The 13,403-nt window shown below is 46.7% G+C and overlaps 1 protein-coding gene across 1 annotated transcript; it reads left to right on the top strand.

The window, feature by feature from the left end:
• Positions 1-1,775: 1,775 nt before the first annotated feature.
• On the top strand, positions 1,776-13,309 carry atp6ap1b (ATPase H+ transporting accessory protein 1b). The gene is made up of 10 exons (XM_086122859.1): positions 1,776-1,942; positions 3,767-3,887; positions 5,288-5,362; positions 5,437-5,630; positions 5,716-5,753; positions 6,449-6,534; positions 6,617-6,849; positions 6,932-6,967; positions 8,216-8,453; positions 12,631-13,309. Exons 1-10 carry the CDS (start codon positions 1,827-1,829, stop codon positions 12,841-12,843), a joined length of 1,350 nt encoding a protein of 449 aa, XP_085978985.1. The 5' UTR covers positions 1,776-1,826; the 3' UTR covers positions 12,844-13,309.
• The last annotated feature ends 94 nt before the right edge of the window (positions 13,310-13,403 follow it).

Genomic DNA, 13,403 nt, shown 5'->3' with positions numbered 1-13,403 from the left:
AATAGTGCGTTCCCTCCCTCCTCACAATGGACTCCGAACAGGAAAGGGCACGCCAACGTCGCCTGCGCCTGCGGTTCAGTTCACTCTCGTGTTCAGAGCTCGTCTCAGAGTTTGAAAAGACCACCACGTCGTTTTAAGCAATATCGTCCTGTATTTTACTTATATTTCCCTCTTTTCCAGTTGGAGACGCAGCGTTATGTGGAGGAAGGCTAGGTATCCCTCCGCCACCACAGCTGTGTGAGCTGCTTTCACACACTTTCCGCGCAGAAAATACCGAGAAAGCATACAAACTCGTCATTATTGTTCAAGTTTTTCAGGGATTGTAGTGTGACTGTGTATTACGGCCAATTGTTGGTGGTGTTATTTATTTCGCCTTTTAATCCAAGCCAATATGCTGACAGAAACATACTGTAGCACCAAGGACAGTCGCCAGGTGTACCTGCATGTCTCACATCCATTGAATTCAACTCCAACGTGTTTTGTTGTCAAAACCAAAAAGTAATGTACAGTACTCGCACTCGCTACTTGTAATATATATATATATATCAACATTATGACGTGGAGGGATGAAGTTTCACGTTATAACATGACACTTTTCACGTTTGAACCTGATCAATTTTAACACGATAAGGTATCACGTTATAACACACGTTTTATGATATAACATGGCATTTAACTTTTTTTGTGGGAAAAAATTCTTGTAAAATAAAACAAAACAATCTTCTTATTTACAGCCATTTAATCGAATTTTCCCTTCATAATATTTCATATATATTATTGAAATAATGCAAAGCAACTTTCAAAATCATTTTAACCACGTTTTTTCCTCCTCTTGATTTTTTTCATCATGATATTGAGACTTTATTTTCAGAAAATTAAAAATGTTCCTACTTATTTTTAAGCAATATTGTGATGTTATTAAAACTTACAACTTTTTTTCTTGGATTGATGCCTTTCAATATGCTTTTTCAAAATGACCCTTCATCGATTTAAATGGCACCCACAGGTTGATGCCCGGAGCCACCGCCCTGTTGGCCCGCCCTCTGCACGCCCCTGATTTGAAATCTTGACCCGAGTTAAAACCCCTAATTTGAAGCCCTAACTGTACTTTAAAACCCTTATTTGAAACCCGAACTCTAGTTTAAAAATCATACTTTGAAACCCTAACCCAAGTTTAAAACCTTAACTCTAGTTTAAAACGCTACTTTGAAACCCTAACTCAAGTTTGAAATGCTAATTTGAAACCTCAAACCTAGTTCAAAACCCTACTTTGGAATCCGACCCCTTCTTTCAAACCTGAGGTCACACATTCTGATGTTAATCATTTCACTACACTGTTATAAATTGTGACTTTATTTTGAAACTCTGACCCAAATTTAAAAACACAACCCTTGTTTAAAACCCTACTTTGAAACCCTAACCGTGTATTAAAAATGCTACTCGTAAGCCTGAACCTTACTCTAAACCCCTAATTTGACACCCTAACAAAAGTTTAAAACCCTGGGAGGGGTGCAGATGGAACTTTTCCAATAACAGCAGGATGCCAATCCAAAATATTCTCTCATCTGGGGCCTGAAATTTTTTCGTTGGATGGATGCCCCTTCAGGGGGATGTCTAGGGCCACCAACCAGTTAGCTTCACCATCTGAACGCCCCTGAGAGCGAGAGAGAGAGAGAGAGATGGAAAGAACGTGACAAACAAAGATGGGGACAGACAAATCGACAGACCGGCAGAGAGCGCGTGAGGAGGAACGGGCGCCATCTTGGTCACATGACAGTCAGCTGTTTGTTGTCACGTGTTAACAAGTTTTGGTGCAACTTGTCAAGATGGCAGCAGGCTCCCGACTAGTGTGGCCGATGGTTTTTCTGATTTTTTTTATGGCCGCGTTTGGGACGGTGAGCTCCACTGCGCAAGTGCCGCTTCTGATGTGGTCCACGCACGGGTAATATATCACGTTTTCCCCTCTTTTAGCCGTAAGATCAACGTCACCGTGTAGTTTGCTAATGCTAACGCTAATACCGGTTGCTAAATCATGTTTCCTCTTGGAACTTTGAATAAGAGCAAACGAACAGAACTCGGGCAAAACTGCCCACTTATTACGTCTAAAAGCGACAATTCAAATACAAGTGTAATCACTCGAGCCTCAGATGAAGGAACTTCAACATCGTTTTAAAAAGAAAAGCCTCAAAACCGCCATCGTTACCAATTAACTTTTTATTTATTTTTGCTGCGTTTTATTTTAAGATAGAAAAATCTTTGGGAACAATTACACTCTCGTCGAGGTCATGCTCTGCAACTTGGCCTAAACTTCAACTATCCTTTCTTTTTCTATGGTGTGTATCCTCAATATGGCCACACGTGAGCTGAAACCAATCCCTGCTGACTTTGAGTGAGACGCAGGGCGCACCAAGGACTGGTCGCCGGCCAATCACAAGATATTGTCAAAAGACTGGCAGAAACAGACAAAACAACCCTTCCCACTCATATTCACACACTTACGAACAAGTAAGAGTCTTCAATTAATTATTATGTGGGAGGAGTATCCACAGAAAGCGCTCGCAAGCATGGAAGGAACATGCAAACACGTCACTGGAAAATCAGAGCTTGGATTCAAACCTCATTGGATGATGGATGTGCCACTCGGTCTCATTCTTCTTTCTGTTGCAATATTCCATCGGAACACTGGTTATGAAAATAATCAGGAGGCATATCTGCTTCACACTTCTGAGGCTTGGAGTTTCTATTTAGAATATACATGCTTGCCAAACACGAAAGGAAAGTTGAACAACATTTGTCTTACTGAGATGGTGATCAACTCTGATTATAACTTCGCTCAAAGTGATGTGGGATGGGCTCACATTCATCTATGACTCTGAGAATAAGCATCATAGAAAACAGATGGATGACTGTGCCGTCAGCTCATCAAAAATGGTCAGATGGCAAATAAATCTCATGTAAGCACTTGTGTTTCTTGTATTGCCGACACCTAATGGTCACATTGCAGGGGCAGACATTAACGACAGCCTGATGGCCCTGGGCAGTACGTCACTGTGTCGGGTAGCCACGTTACGTTACAGATGCAGGCCCGGTACACATTTTATAAATGAATGTAATGAAATTGCTTTTTCGCTCGAATAGTTTGAGTTGTTATCCACTGAAATTGATCAACAAACTCGGACCCTCTGTTGTCTTCAAATGGAATGAAATGGCCCAGTGGTGTCGTGACCTGCTGAAATGTGTATATTAAATATATAGCAGGCCCTTCCTTATGTCATAACAAGGGTTGCAAAGGGCTGGGATTTGGATTCCAGTAAATTCACGCAGTTTTTATTTGATTTCCATGTGAAGTAAAGATGGGGAAGTTGTTCCAAATTGGAAGTTTGAATGGAAAGGTGTCATATTCAAGCATAGAGTCTGGATTTAGTTCATCAGCATTTCGTTAAGTCGTACGCAGGATGATGCAATTCAAAAGCCTGCCATTTCGACATGATTATCTGTTGGTCATACTTTTGAGTTTTAGTTATTCTTTTGAGCAATGTATTCTTTCATTAAAGAACAAAAACATGCCTGTTTAGTTTAATATTACTCGGACCCCCATCTCAACTCATTCAAAACAGCGTCCTTCCTTTCCAGTCCCACTGCAAGTTGCCACTTTTGCAATTCCCTGAAAGTTTCAACCCCCGTCATGGCTGCTTCTTTGCTGTCCCCCTCCCATCGTTTCTGCATATTGATGACTGTACGATGTCTCTGTTTTGCTCTCCGTCAGTTTGCCACCTGCGGCTTCGCTTTCAGCGGGCCACATCACGTCCAACGAGCAGCTGGCTTCCTACCTGGGCTCGGCCTTTGGCTCCGGCGCCCACACCGTGCTGCTCTTCCTGCAAGAAAAGGTCAGTGACGCGACATGTTAGATGAGAGGAGATGGCGAGCAGTGGAGTCATGTGACACCACAGTACATTGTTCTCACTGTAGTGTGACGTTGAGCTGGAGCCTCATTTCCTCTTTGGCGCTGCCTTTCCAAATGATTCAACTATTTTTAAGGCATTTCTTTTGATCCTTTCCAACAGCTCGTGTACAATGACTTCGGACTTAGTGAGACAGGAGATTATTCACACTGTAATGAAACGTATTTGCACTCTTCTCAAATTACCATTTTGTGTAGTTTCCCCACTTTCATGTTTAAGATCGTCAAACAAATGTAAATCAACATCAAACAAAAAGGGCGAGACGAACATGAACTGCAGTTTGGATTTTTATTTATTTAGTTTTTTTTTTTTTTTAAATGAAGAAAAAAAGCTATTCAACGTTACCTGGCACTTACTGTTCCCGTAAACCTAAGAAGTGGTTGGGCTACCCTCAGCAGCAGAAAGTGAAGTTAGGCGTTTTCTAACCCCCCCACCAAAAGTATTTGGCTATATTCACACTGCAGGCCAATATGACCTTTTTATCTACTTGTTCATGTTACAAAACCAAACGCACCTCTTCATGTAAAGGGAACACATCTGTGGTGACACGCTGGCGCACAAAGCGCGACGTCGAGCGACATGCACAGTAAAAAATAAATAAATAAATAAATACATCAAGTGACACAGGGTTTACAGAAGTAAACATGGTCCGTGTGTAGGGGCTCATTTTCTCATCTTATATCAACAGTGTAGCAAGGCAGCAGGAGGCAGAAATATTTTGGGGATGGGGGGTGACGCTCCTCGTTTCATGGAGACGTCTACTAAAGATGAGGCCACGTCGTTGCTGCGTGTACAAAATGAACTGTCTGCATGGATAAACGACTACAATCAGCACAAACGTCCACTTTTTGCTTCATGTTCCAGGTGTGATTAAATTAAAGTCAGATATAAAGTTAACACTGTTACTCTAACCAACTGCAGATTCACGGACGATTGTCAGTATCCGAGTGTTCTACCCCTCCCGCATGGAGCTAATGTTTGGCTTTAGATCACACATAGATTGGATGACTGTGGATGAGCGCTCATAATGCAGACGTATTGCATACATAATCCGATTTATATCCACACATGAAAGAGGCCCGGTTTGGATTTGAAAACATCGAAATTGTACTGCTCACAATGCATGAAAAGAAAACTTGTCACATATAGGGGAAAAACGGAATTGAGCTGCAGTGTGAGCATAGCCTCTGTGGAGATATTTTGTCACTCTTGATTGCACGTTTCAGCAACACTAGTTAAGGCATTTCCCGCATGAATGGACCGAAAATAATCCACAGGCTCAAATCTGATCCCTCCGTATGTGATATCTTTTTGTTTGTGTGCAGCTGAGCAAAGATGACTTCACGGTGTTTGCCGGCGTGTTTGGAAACAAGCAGGATGGCGTCTTTCCAAATCTGGAGGTAAGTTCTCCACTCGTGTTTGTCTTCAGACACGGCATCGCTCGTCAGGTCGTGACTCGGCGCTTCGTGTCCAGGCGCTTTTGCGGTCATCGATATCTTCAGTGACATTTCCCGCTGTGGCGTGGTCACCCTCCGCCTCCACGGCGGCTCTGCTGGAGGAGCTGCTGGGTGTGTCGCCCGCGCTGGTGGATGCGGACACCTTGTCACATATGGACGTGGACGCATCTGTCAGCAATCTGCTCATCATCAATCTGCCTTATTGCATAAGGTCAAGCGGCATCCAATAAAAAGCAGTTTTCATTTGTAACAATGTGAACCTTAACATTCGGAATGTATTTGTTTTTGCTGTGTAGCCCGTTGAAGCCTTGCCAGGAAGTGCTTCGTGACAATGGTAAGATTGATCTTCTGTTTGATATCAATTGGTTATACCCTAGAATTATTTTAGCAACGTTATTTCCCCCAAAATAGTTTTTTTGGCTGTAAACACCCCAACAATGGATTATAAATGAAAGCTACAACATAAATGCAGACTTTTAATTTCAATTTGAGGGTCTTCACATCTAAATCCACCCAATACCCATGCAAAAATGACAGCGTTTGGCGTATACAGAAAGGCCTCCCACTTTTGAAGAGAGCAAAAGTAATGAGACAGTTGGCTGCTCATCTGCTTCATGGCCAGGTGGGCATGGAATAGCCGCCAGTTTTCATTTCTTGATGATGTGAGTGCTGACAAAAGCAGAAGAATGAATTTGGAATATCATTTGCTCATATTCAGGCAAATGCTTCAGAGCTCATTGGATTGCTCGCACTTTACAATGCAGATGGACACTGACCCACCCGAAGCATGCACATGTGGGCAAAATTCTTGGCATCTCTCTGTTCATGAAATAAAAATAATAAAAGAAAGGATAGTAATAATACATCTTGAAAACGAACCAGGGAAAATCAGACATGGCTTTTGAACGGTGGGGAGTCAACTGCCATCGGCACAAACTCAGCCGTGACCCCGATGAGGACGAGCGCGATGAAAAACGGACAAATACCGTCTCATGTTCCCTGGACAATGACTCCATGGTCTCTTTTCAGATGCAATGATTGCCAAGGTTGTGAGGACGATGGATGACCAAAAGGTGCCTTACACTGCGATGTACACAGGAGCCCAGCCATCGCAAGTGAGCTACGATTAACACACAACGCAACGTTGAACACACGCCGCCAGCAGCCTTCATTTCAGCCGGCTTTGACATCTTCCAGGGGATTTCCTCACCCTCGGTGGTGGCGAAGCAGCCCGCTATCGGTCGTTCGCTGCTTCAAGCCGTCATCCCCGACATCAAACCCCCCATCATGCTCAACGTGTCAGGCGGCCCTTGCATCATGATGTGGGCGCAGAACCTCAGTGTCAGCCTCTCGCCCACCGCCAAGTGGACCGACCTTGCTGCTGAGACGCCCTCCTTGGAGGGCTCCATGTGCAACGCCACCAACTCACTGTGAGAGGCGCTTTTTGGACTGCGTGCGTTGAACTGCAGATGTTGGGTCCCTTAAATGTCTACCTTTTGTTTTTTTTTTCAGGCTTGTGCTCAGCTACCCATCAGGCTTCAACCTAAGGTAAGGAAGTGTCAAACTCAAAATCTGAAACCGGCGATTAGGAATGTTACAGTAACGGCAGTATTGCGATATTAAATTTCCCACGACACTGTTGTCATGTTATGATATTAAAAGTGACATATCTACATCCAAAAACATGACTTTGTGCCCGCTTCAGCTGGGGATGGCATTGTGAACTACATCGACCATGACACTTTGTGCCACTGCATTCGAATCCCGGACCTCTGCACTGTGAGGCGGACGTGCTAACCAGTCGAACACTGTGCCACCCAGATTTACAACATGTTAAAATGTTTTTTGTTGTTGTCAGGTTCGAACAAAAAGTGAAGTGCCAGGATTACTCAGCATTAAACCTATTTTAAATCTGTTACCAGCTGTTTGATCTTGAACAAAAGTCGGCTTCTGATATGTGTCAAAATGCTCGCTTTTGGCCCAGCTGGTAACACTCAACAGCAAATTTTAATCAGAGATGGATTTAAAAAATACATTGAAAGACATGTCCTTAAATGTATTTTTGGCACTGATTTAAAATTTGTCTTTACTTTTTTTTTCCTAGCCCATCAGGTTTTGGAGATCCTTTCATTTGTAGTTTTTTTTTAAATTTGACTTATAACACCATACATAATTTTGCTATAATTAATGTAATGAAGTTTCTGGGAAAAAAAGACACCTAATCCACCTGTTGCCAAACCTAATCCTTGATTCATAAATATGAATAAAGGATAAATATCATGATTAATTATATATTAGTATAATGATTGATATTATTGTGAAGAAAATTAACCGAGAAACTTGCATCTTTTATTTTAAAAAATCAAATTGGAAAATTATGTTGACCAGTGTAAATTGGTCTGTCCGTATTTAGCACACCCCATAATGTTTTTTGTGGACCACAAAAGCAACTAAACGACTTAGTTTCCAGCTACACGGATTTGTTCTTGTCATTTGCAGTTTTAGAAGCAACATATACCTGAGCACAAATGATGTAGCAACACATGAAGACAGATAAAAATACTCACAGGCATGTGTTCCTTAACTTTAATGTGTTTTGAGTTCCAAGCATCGTCACAGAAAAAAAATCAAATTTGTAAGCACCACAAATAAATAAAAATAATATAATGTATAATAATGTACTTGCATAATACATTATGAGATGATTGGATTTCTGGCCCGCCGTTGGGCACACGGTTCGATTCACTGATGATGACGTTGACAATTTCACCGTCATTCATCACGTTGCCTTCGCAGCTTTGCCATGAGTCAGCGCTTCTATCCGGTGTCGGCCAGAAACTGGTTCACCCTGGACTGGGTGCAGCTGCAGTCCAATGGTTCGATGGCGTCCTTCCTGGGGAGCCACGCCATCTCTGCGCCCGCCGAGTATTCCTTCCACTGCGGCGCGCTCCGCAGCTTCCGCGACGCTCTGCTTGTGCTGAACTCCACCGAGCAAAGTGTGGCCGACTGGAGGCTCAATTTCATCGACTTCCAGGTCAGTTCCGCGCATGCTCAGCAGCGTCCACATCTACAAACAAAAGCATTATTTGGTTAACATTTTAGGGCATTCAGTGCACTATTTTCCATCCATTTCTACCACTTTCTGGGGTTGGGTCGCGGGGGCCATTGCTTTATCGGGAAAGCCCAGACCTTACTATCCCCAGCCACTTCTTCCAGCTCGTCCTGGGGGACCGAGCTTCTCACCTTATCTTGAAGGGAGAGCCCAGACACCCTGCGGAGGAAACTCATTTCTGCCGCTTGTATCCGGGATCTCGTTCTATTTGTCACAACCCATAGCTCGTGACTAGGTGAGGGTGGGAACGTAAATCGAGAGCTTCACCTTTTGTTAAAATTGTTTTGTTACTTTGTTCATATTCCAAATAGAATTGTTTTTTAATTGATTGGTAATTAATTCTTCTGACTTGAGATTTTTGTAATTTATAGCCTGTTCTTGACCGGTTCAAAACGTTCCAACTTCCGACTTGAGCTCATTCAGTAGCCCGAGGAGCTATCTGTCACGCACCCCAAACTTTGACAAATCCATCCATCCATCCATTTTCGACCGCTTATCCGGGGTCGGGTCGCGGGGGCAGCAGCTTTAGGAGGGAAGCCCAGACTTCCCTCTCCCTAGCCACTTCTTCGAGCTCTTCCTGGCGGATCCCGAGGCGTTCCCCTGCCAGCTGGGTGACATAGTCTCTCCAGCGTGTCCTGGGTCGTCCTCGGGGTCTCCTACCAGTGGGACATGCCCGGAACACCTCACCAGGGAGGCGTCCAGGAGGCATCCTAATTAGATGCCCAAGCCACCTCATCTGGCTCCTCTCGATGTGGAGGAGAAGCGGCTCTACTCTGAGCCCCTCCCGGATGACCGAGCTTCTCACCTTATCTCTAAGGGAGAGCCCGGACACCCTGCGGAGAAAACTCATTTCGGCCGCTTGTATCCGGGATCTCGTTCTTTCGGTCACGACCCACAGCTCGTGACCATAGATGAGGGTTGGGACATAGATCGACCGGTAAATTGAGAGCTTCGCCCTTTCGCTCAGCTCCTTCTTTACCACGACAGACCGATACAACGTCCGCATCACAGCAGACGCTGCACCGATCCGCCTGTCGATCTCTCGCTCCCTCCTGCCCTCACTCGTGAACAAGACCCCAAGATACTTAAACTCCTCCACTTGGGGCAAGATCTCCTCCCCGACCCGGAGAGGGCACTCCACCCTTTTCCGACTGAGGACCATGGTTTCAGATTTGGAGGTGCTGATCCTCATCCCAACCGCTTCACACTCGGCTGCGAAACGCTCCAGTGAGAGTTGGAGAGTCCTGCTTGAAGGAGCCAACAGTACCACATCATCTGCAAAAAGCAGAGATACAATACTGAGGCCCCCAAAACGGACCCCCGCAACGCTTCGGCTGCGCGGAGAAATTCTGTCCATAAAAGTGATGAACAGAATCGGCGACAAAGGGCAGCCTTGGCGGAGTCCAACCCTCACTGGAAACGATTCCGACTTATTGCTGGCAATGCGAACCAAACTCTGACATCGGCAGTATAGGGACCGAACAGCCCGTATCAGGGGGCTCGGTACCCCATACTCCCGAAGCACCCCCCACAGAACCCCCCGAGGGACACGGTCAAATGCCTTCTCCAAGTCCACAAAACACATGTAGACTGTTTGGGCAAGTTCCCACGTACCCTTGAGGACCCTGCTAAGGGTGTAGAGCTGGTCCACAGTTCCACGGCCAGGACGAAAACCACACTGCTCCTCCACAATCTGAGGCTCGACTTCCCGACGGACCCTTCTCTCCAGCACCCCTGAATAGACCTTACCAGGGGGGCTCAGGAGTGTGATCCCTCTGTAGTTGGAACACACCCTCCGGTCCCCCTTTTTAAAAAGAGGGACCACCACCCCGGTCTGCCAATCCAGAGGCACTCTCCCCAATGACCACGCGATGCTGCAGAGGCGTGTCAACCAGGATAGCCCCACAGCATCCAGAGCCTTGAGGAACTCCGGGCGGATCTCATCCACCCCTGGGGCATTGCCACCGAGGAGCTTTTTAACCACATCAGTGACTTCAACCACAGAGATAGGGGAGCCCACCTCAGGATCCTCAGACTCTGCTTCCTCAGAGGAAGGCGTGTTGGTGGAGTTGAGGAGGTCTTCGAAGTACTCTGCCCACCGGTTCACAACGTCCCGAGTCGAAGTCAGCAGCGCCCCATCCCCACTGTACACAGTGTTAGTGGTGCACTGCTTCCCCTTCCTGAGACGTCAGATGGTGGACCAGAATTTCCTCGAAGCCGTCCGGAAGTCGGCTTCCATGGCCTCACCGAACTCTTCCCACGCCCGGGTTTTTGCCTCGGCGACCACTGAAGCTGCGTTCCGCTTAGCCAGTCGATACCCGTCAGCTGCCTCTGGGGTCCCACAGGCCATAAAGGCCAGATAGGACTCCTTCTTCAGCTTGACGGCATCCCTTACTGCTGGTGTCCACCAGCGAGTACGGGGGTTGCCGCCACGATAGGCACCAACCACCTTACGGCCACAACTCAGATTGGCCGCCTCAACAATAGAGGCCCGGAACATGGTCCACTCGGACTCAATGTCCCCCGCCTCCCCCGGGACATGGGTAAAGCTCTGCCGGAGGTGGGAGTTGAAACTCTTTCTGACAGGGGACTCCGCCAGACGCTCCCAACAAACCCTCACAATACGTTTGGGTCTGCCAGGATGGACCGGCATCTTCCCCCACCATCGGAGCCTACTCACCACGAGGTGGTGATCAGTTGACAGCTCCGCCCCTCTCTTCACCCGAGTGTCCAAAACATGCGGCCGCAAATCCGATGATACAACCACAAAGTCAATCATCGAACTGCGGCCTAGGGTGTCCTGGTGCCAAGTGCACATATGGACACCCTTATGTTTGAACAAGGTGTTCGTTATGGACAATCCGTGACGAACACAGAAGTCCAATAACAAAACACCACTCGAGTTCAGATCGGGGGGGGGCCGTTCCTCCCAATCACGCCCTTCCAGGTCTCACGGTCATTGCCCACGTAAGCATTGAAGTCCCCCAGCAGAACAAGGGAGTCCCCAGCAGGAGTACTCTCCAGCACACCCTCCAAGGACTCCAAAAAGGGTGGGTACGCTGAGCTGCTATTTGGTGCATATGCACAAACAACGGTCAGGACCCGTCGCCCCACCTGAAGGCGGAGGTCTACCGGTGTGAACCCCAATGTACAGGCACTGAGCCGGGGGGCAATGAGTATGCCCACACCTGCTCTGCGCCTCTCACCGTGAGCAACTCCAGAGTGGAAGAGAGTCCAACCCCTCTCGAGAGAACTGGTACCAGAACCCAGGCTATGTGTGGAGGCAAGTCCGACTATATCCAGTCGGAACTTCTCTACCTCGCACACCACCTCGGGCTCCTTCCCTACCAGAGAGGTGACATTCCACGTCCCTAGAGCTAGCTTCTGCAGCCAAGGATCAGACCGCCAGGGTCCCCGCCATTGGCTGCTGCCCAGCTCACATTGCACCCGACCCCTTTGGCCCCTCCCATGGGTGGTGAGCCCATGAGAAGGGGGACCCACGTTGTCTCTTCGGGCTAAGCCCGGCCGGGCCCCATGGGTGTAGGCCCGGCCACCAGGCGCTCGCCAACGAGCCCCACCTCCAGGCCTGGCTCCAGAGGGGGGCCCCGGTGACCCGCGTCCGGGCAAGGGAAACTGAGATCCATTAACTTTACTCATCATAAGGGGTCTTTGAGCCATGCTTTGTCTGGTCCCTCACCTCGAACCTGTTTGCCATGGGTGACCCTGCCAGGGGCATAAAGCCCCAGACAACTTAGCTCCTAGGATCATTGGGACACACAAACCCCTCCACCACGGTAAGGTGACGGCTCACGGAGGGGACTTTGACAAATGAATTCCCAAATTAAAACCTCCTTTACACAATGACCCCCCCTTTCCACATTCCTGGAACAAATCGAAATCCGGGACCACGACAGAAATATTGATCACAGTCACCCAATTCCCACGATAAAATGTTTCACATCAAATATCTTTTGACACATTTCCTGACCGCATTCCTACGTCAACAATTCAACTCATTCCAAAGCATTTCAGTTGAGCTTCAGCTTTCCGTCGCTGAGTCGTCATCGACTCACTTGACAGATTTCCTTCAACTTTGCAGATTCAGGGCTTCGGCTTGGCCAACAGAACAGAATTCTCCTACGCCAGCGACTGCGCCGGCTTCTTCACGCCAGGAATTTGGATGGGGTTGCTGACATCGCTGCTTCTGCTGGCCATCTTCGTGTATGGGCTGCACATGATAATGCAGCTCAACACGATGGACCGATTCGACGATCCCAAGGGGCCGTCCATTTCCGTGCCTCAGTCGGAGTGAATAAGGGCACTCCGTACACTATTTGATGAGATGCTTTTTAAGACACTGTTCTTCCCAAAGTGCCAAAACCATCAGGTTCAGCCCCCCTTTTATATCTGATTGGTTGAGTTGATTTTGTGTGTTCAGTTTTGCGACTGTTGCCAGAGATGGAATGCCTTTTTGCAGCAGAATGCGTGTTTGATGCTTAGAAGATTTCAGACCTGTGATTTTTTTTTCCAGCTTAATTTAACATGCCGTTTTGATTTTTAAAGTGTATATGAAGTGTTGTACAGAAGTCGACTTATCCTGCATCATTCCTTTACGTTCAAATCGTGCAAATGCCACAACTGCTCTCTTATATTATTTATTTCCAAAAAGGAAGCCTTCAAAAGTGCCTTAAACTGCAACGTGTCTGTGCTGTTCAACTTGGAACGTGTTGCTTTTGCCGACTGATGCAATCCAAAATAAAATGTCCATTTTAAATCAAGTTTGTGTGTCATGATTGCCTGAAAAGCAACGAAAGTTAGCCAGAAGACTTTCAAAGTGGGCCTGGTTGCTAGGACAACAATCAATCTTCCAAG

The sequence above is a fragment of the Hippocampus guttulatus genome, chromosome 1 (genome assembly GCF_054856545.1).
Source record: "Hippocampus guttulatus isolate MCC_2025c chromosome 1, RoL_Hgut_1.0, whole genome shotgun sequence".
Classification (NCBI taxonomy): domain Eukaryota; kingdom Metazoa; phylum Chordata; class Actinopteri; order Syngnathiformes; family Syngnathidae; genus Hippocampus; species Hippocampus guttulatus.
This window is presented reverse-complemented; position numbering and strand designations above follow the sequence as displayed.

Bases quoted from the DNA above. Each gene is read 5' to 3' on its own strand.
- atp6ap1b (XM_086122859.1), top strand. From the start codon at position 1,827: ATGGCAGCAGGCTCCCGACTAGTGTGGCCGATGGTTTTTCTGATTTTT. The intron at 3,888-5,287 runs GTCAGTGACGCG...GTTTGTGTGCAG, and splicing joins TGCTCTTCCTGCAAGAAAAG to CTGAGCAAAGATGACTTCAC. The intron at 5,754-6,448 runs GTAAGATTGATC...GTCTCTTTTCAG, and splicing joins GGAAGTGCTTCGTGACAATG to ATGCAATGATTGCCAAGGTT.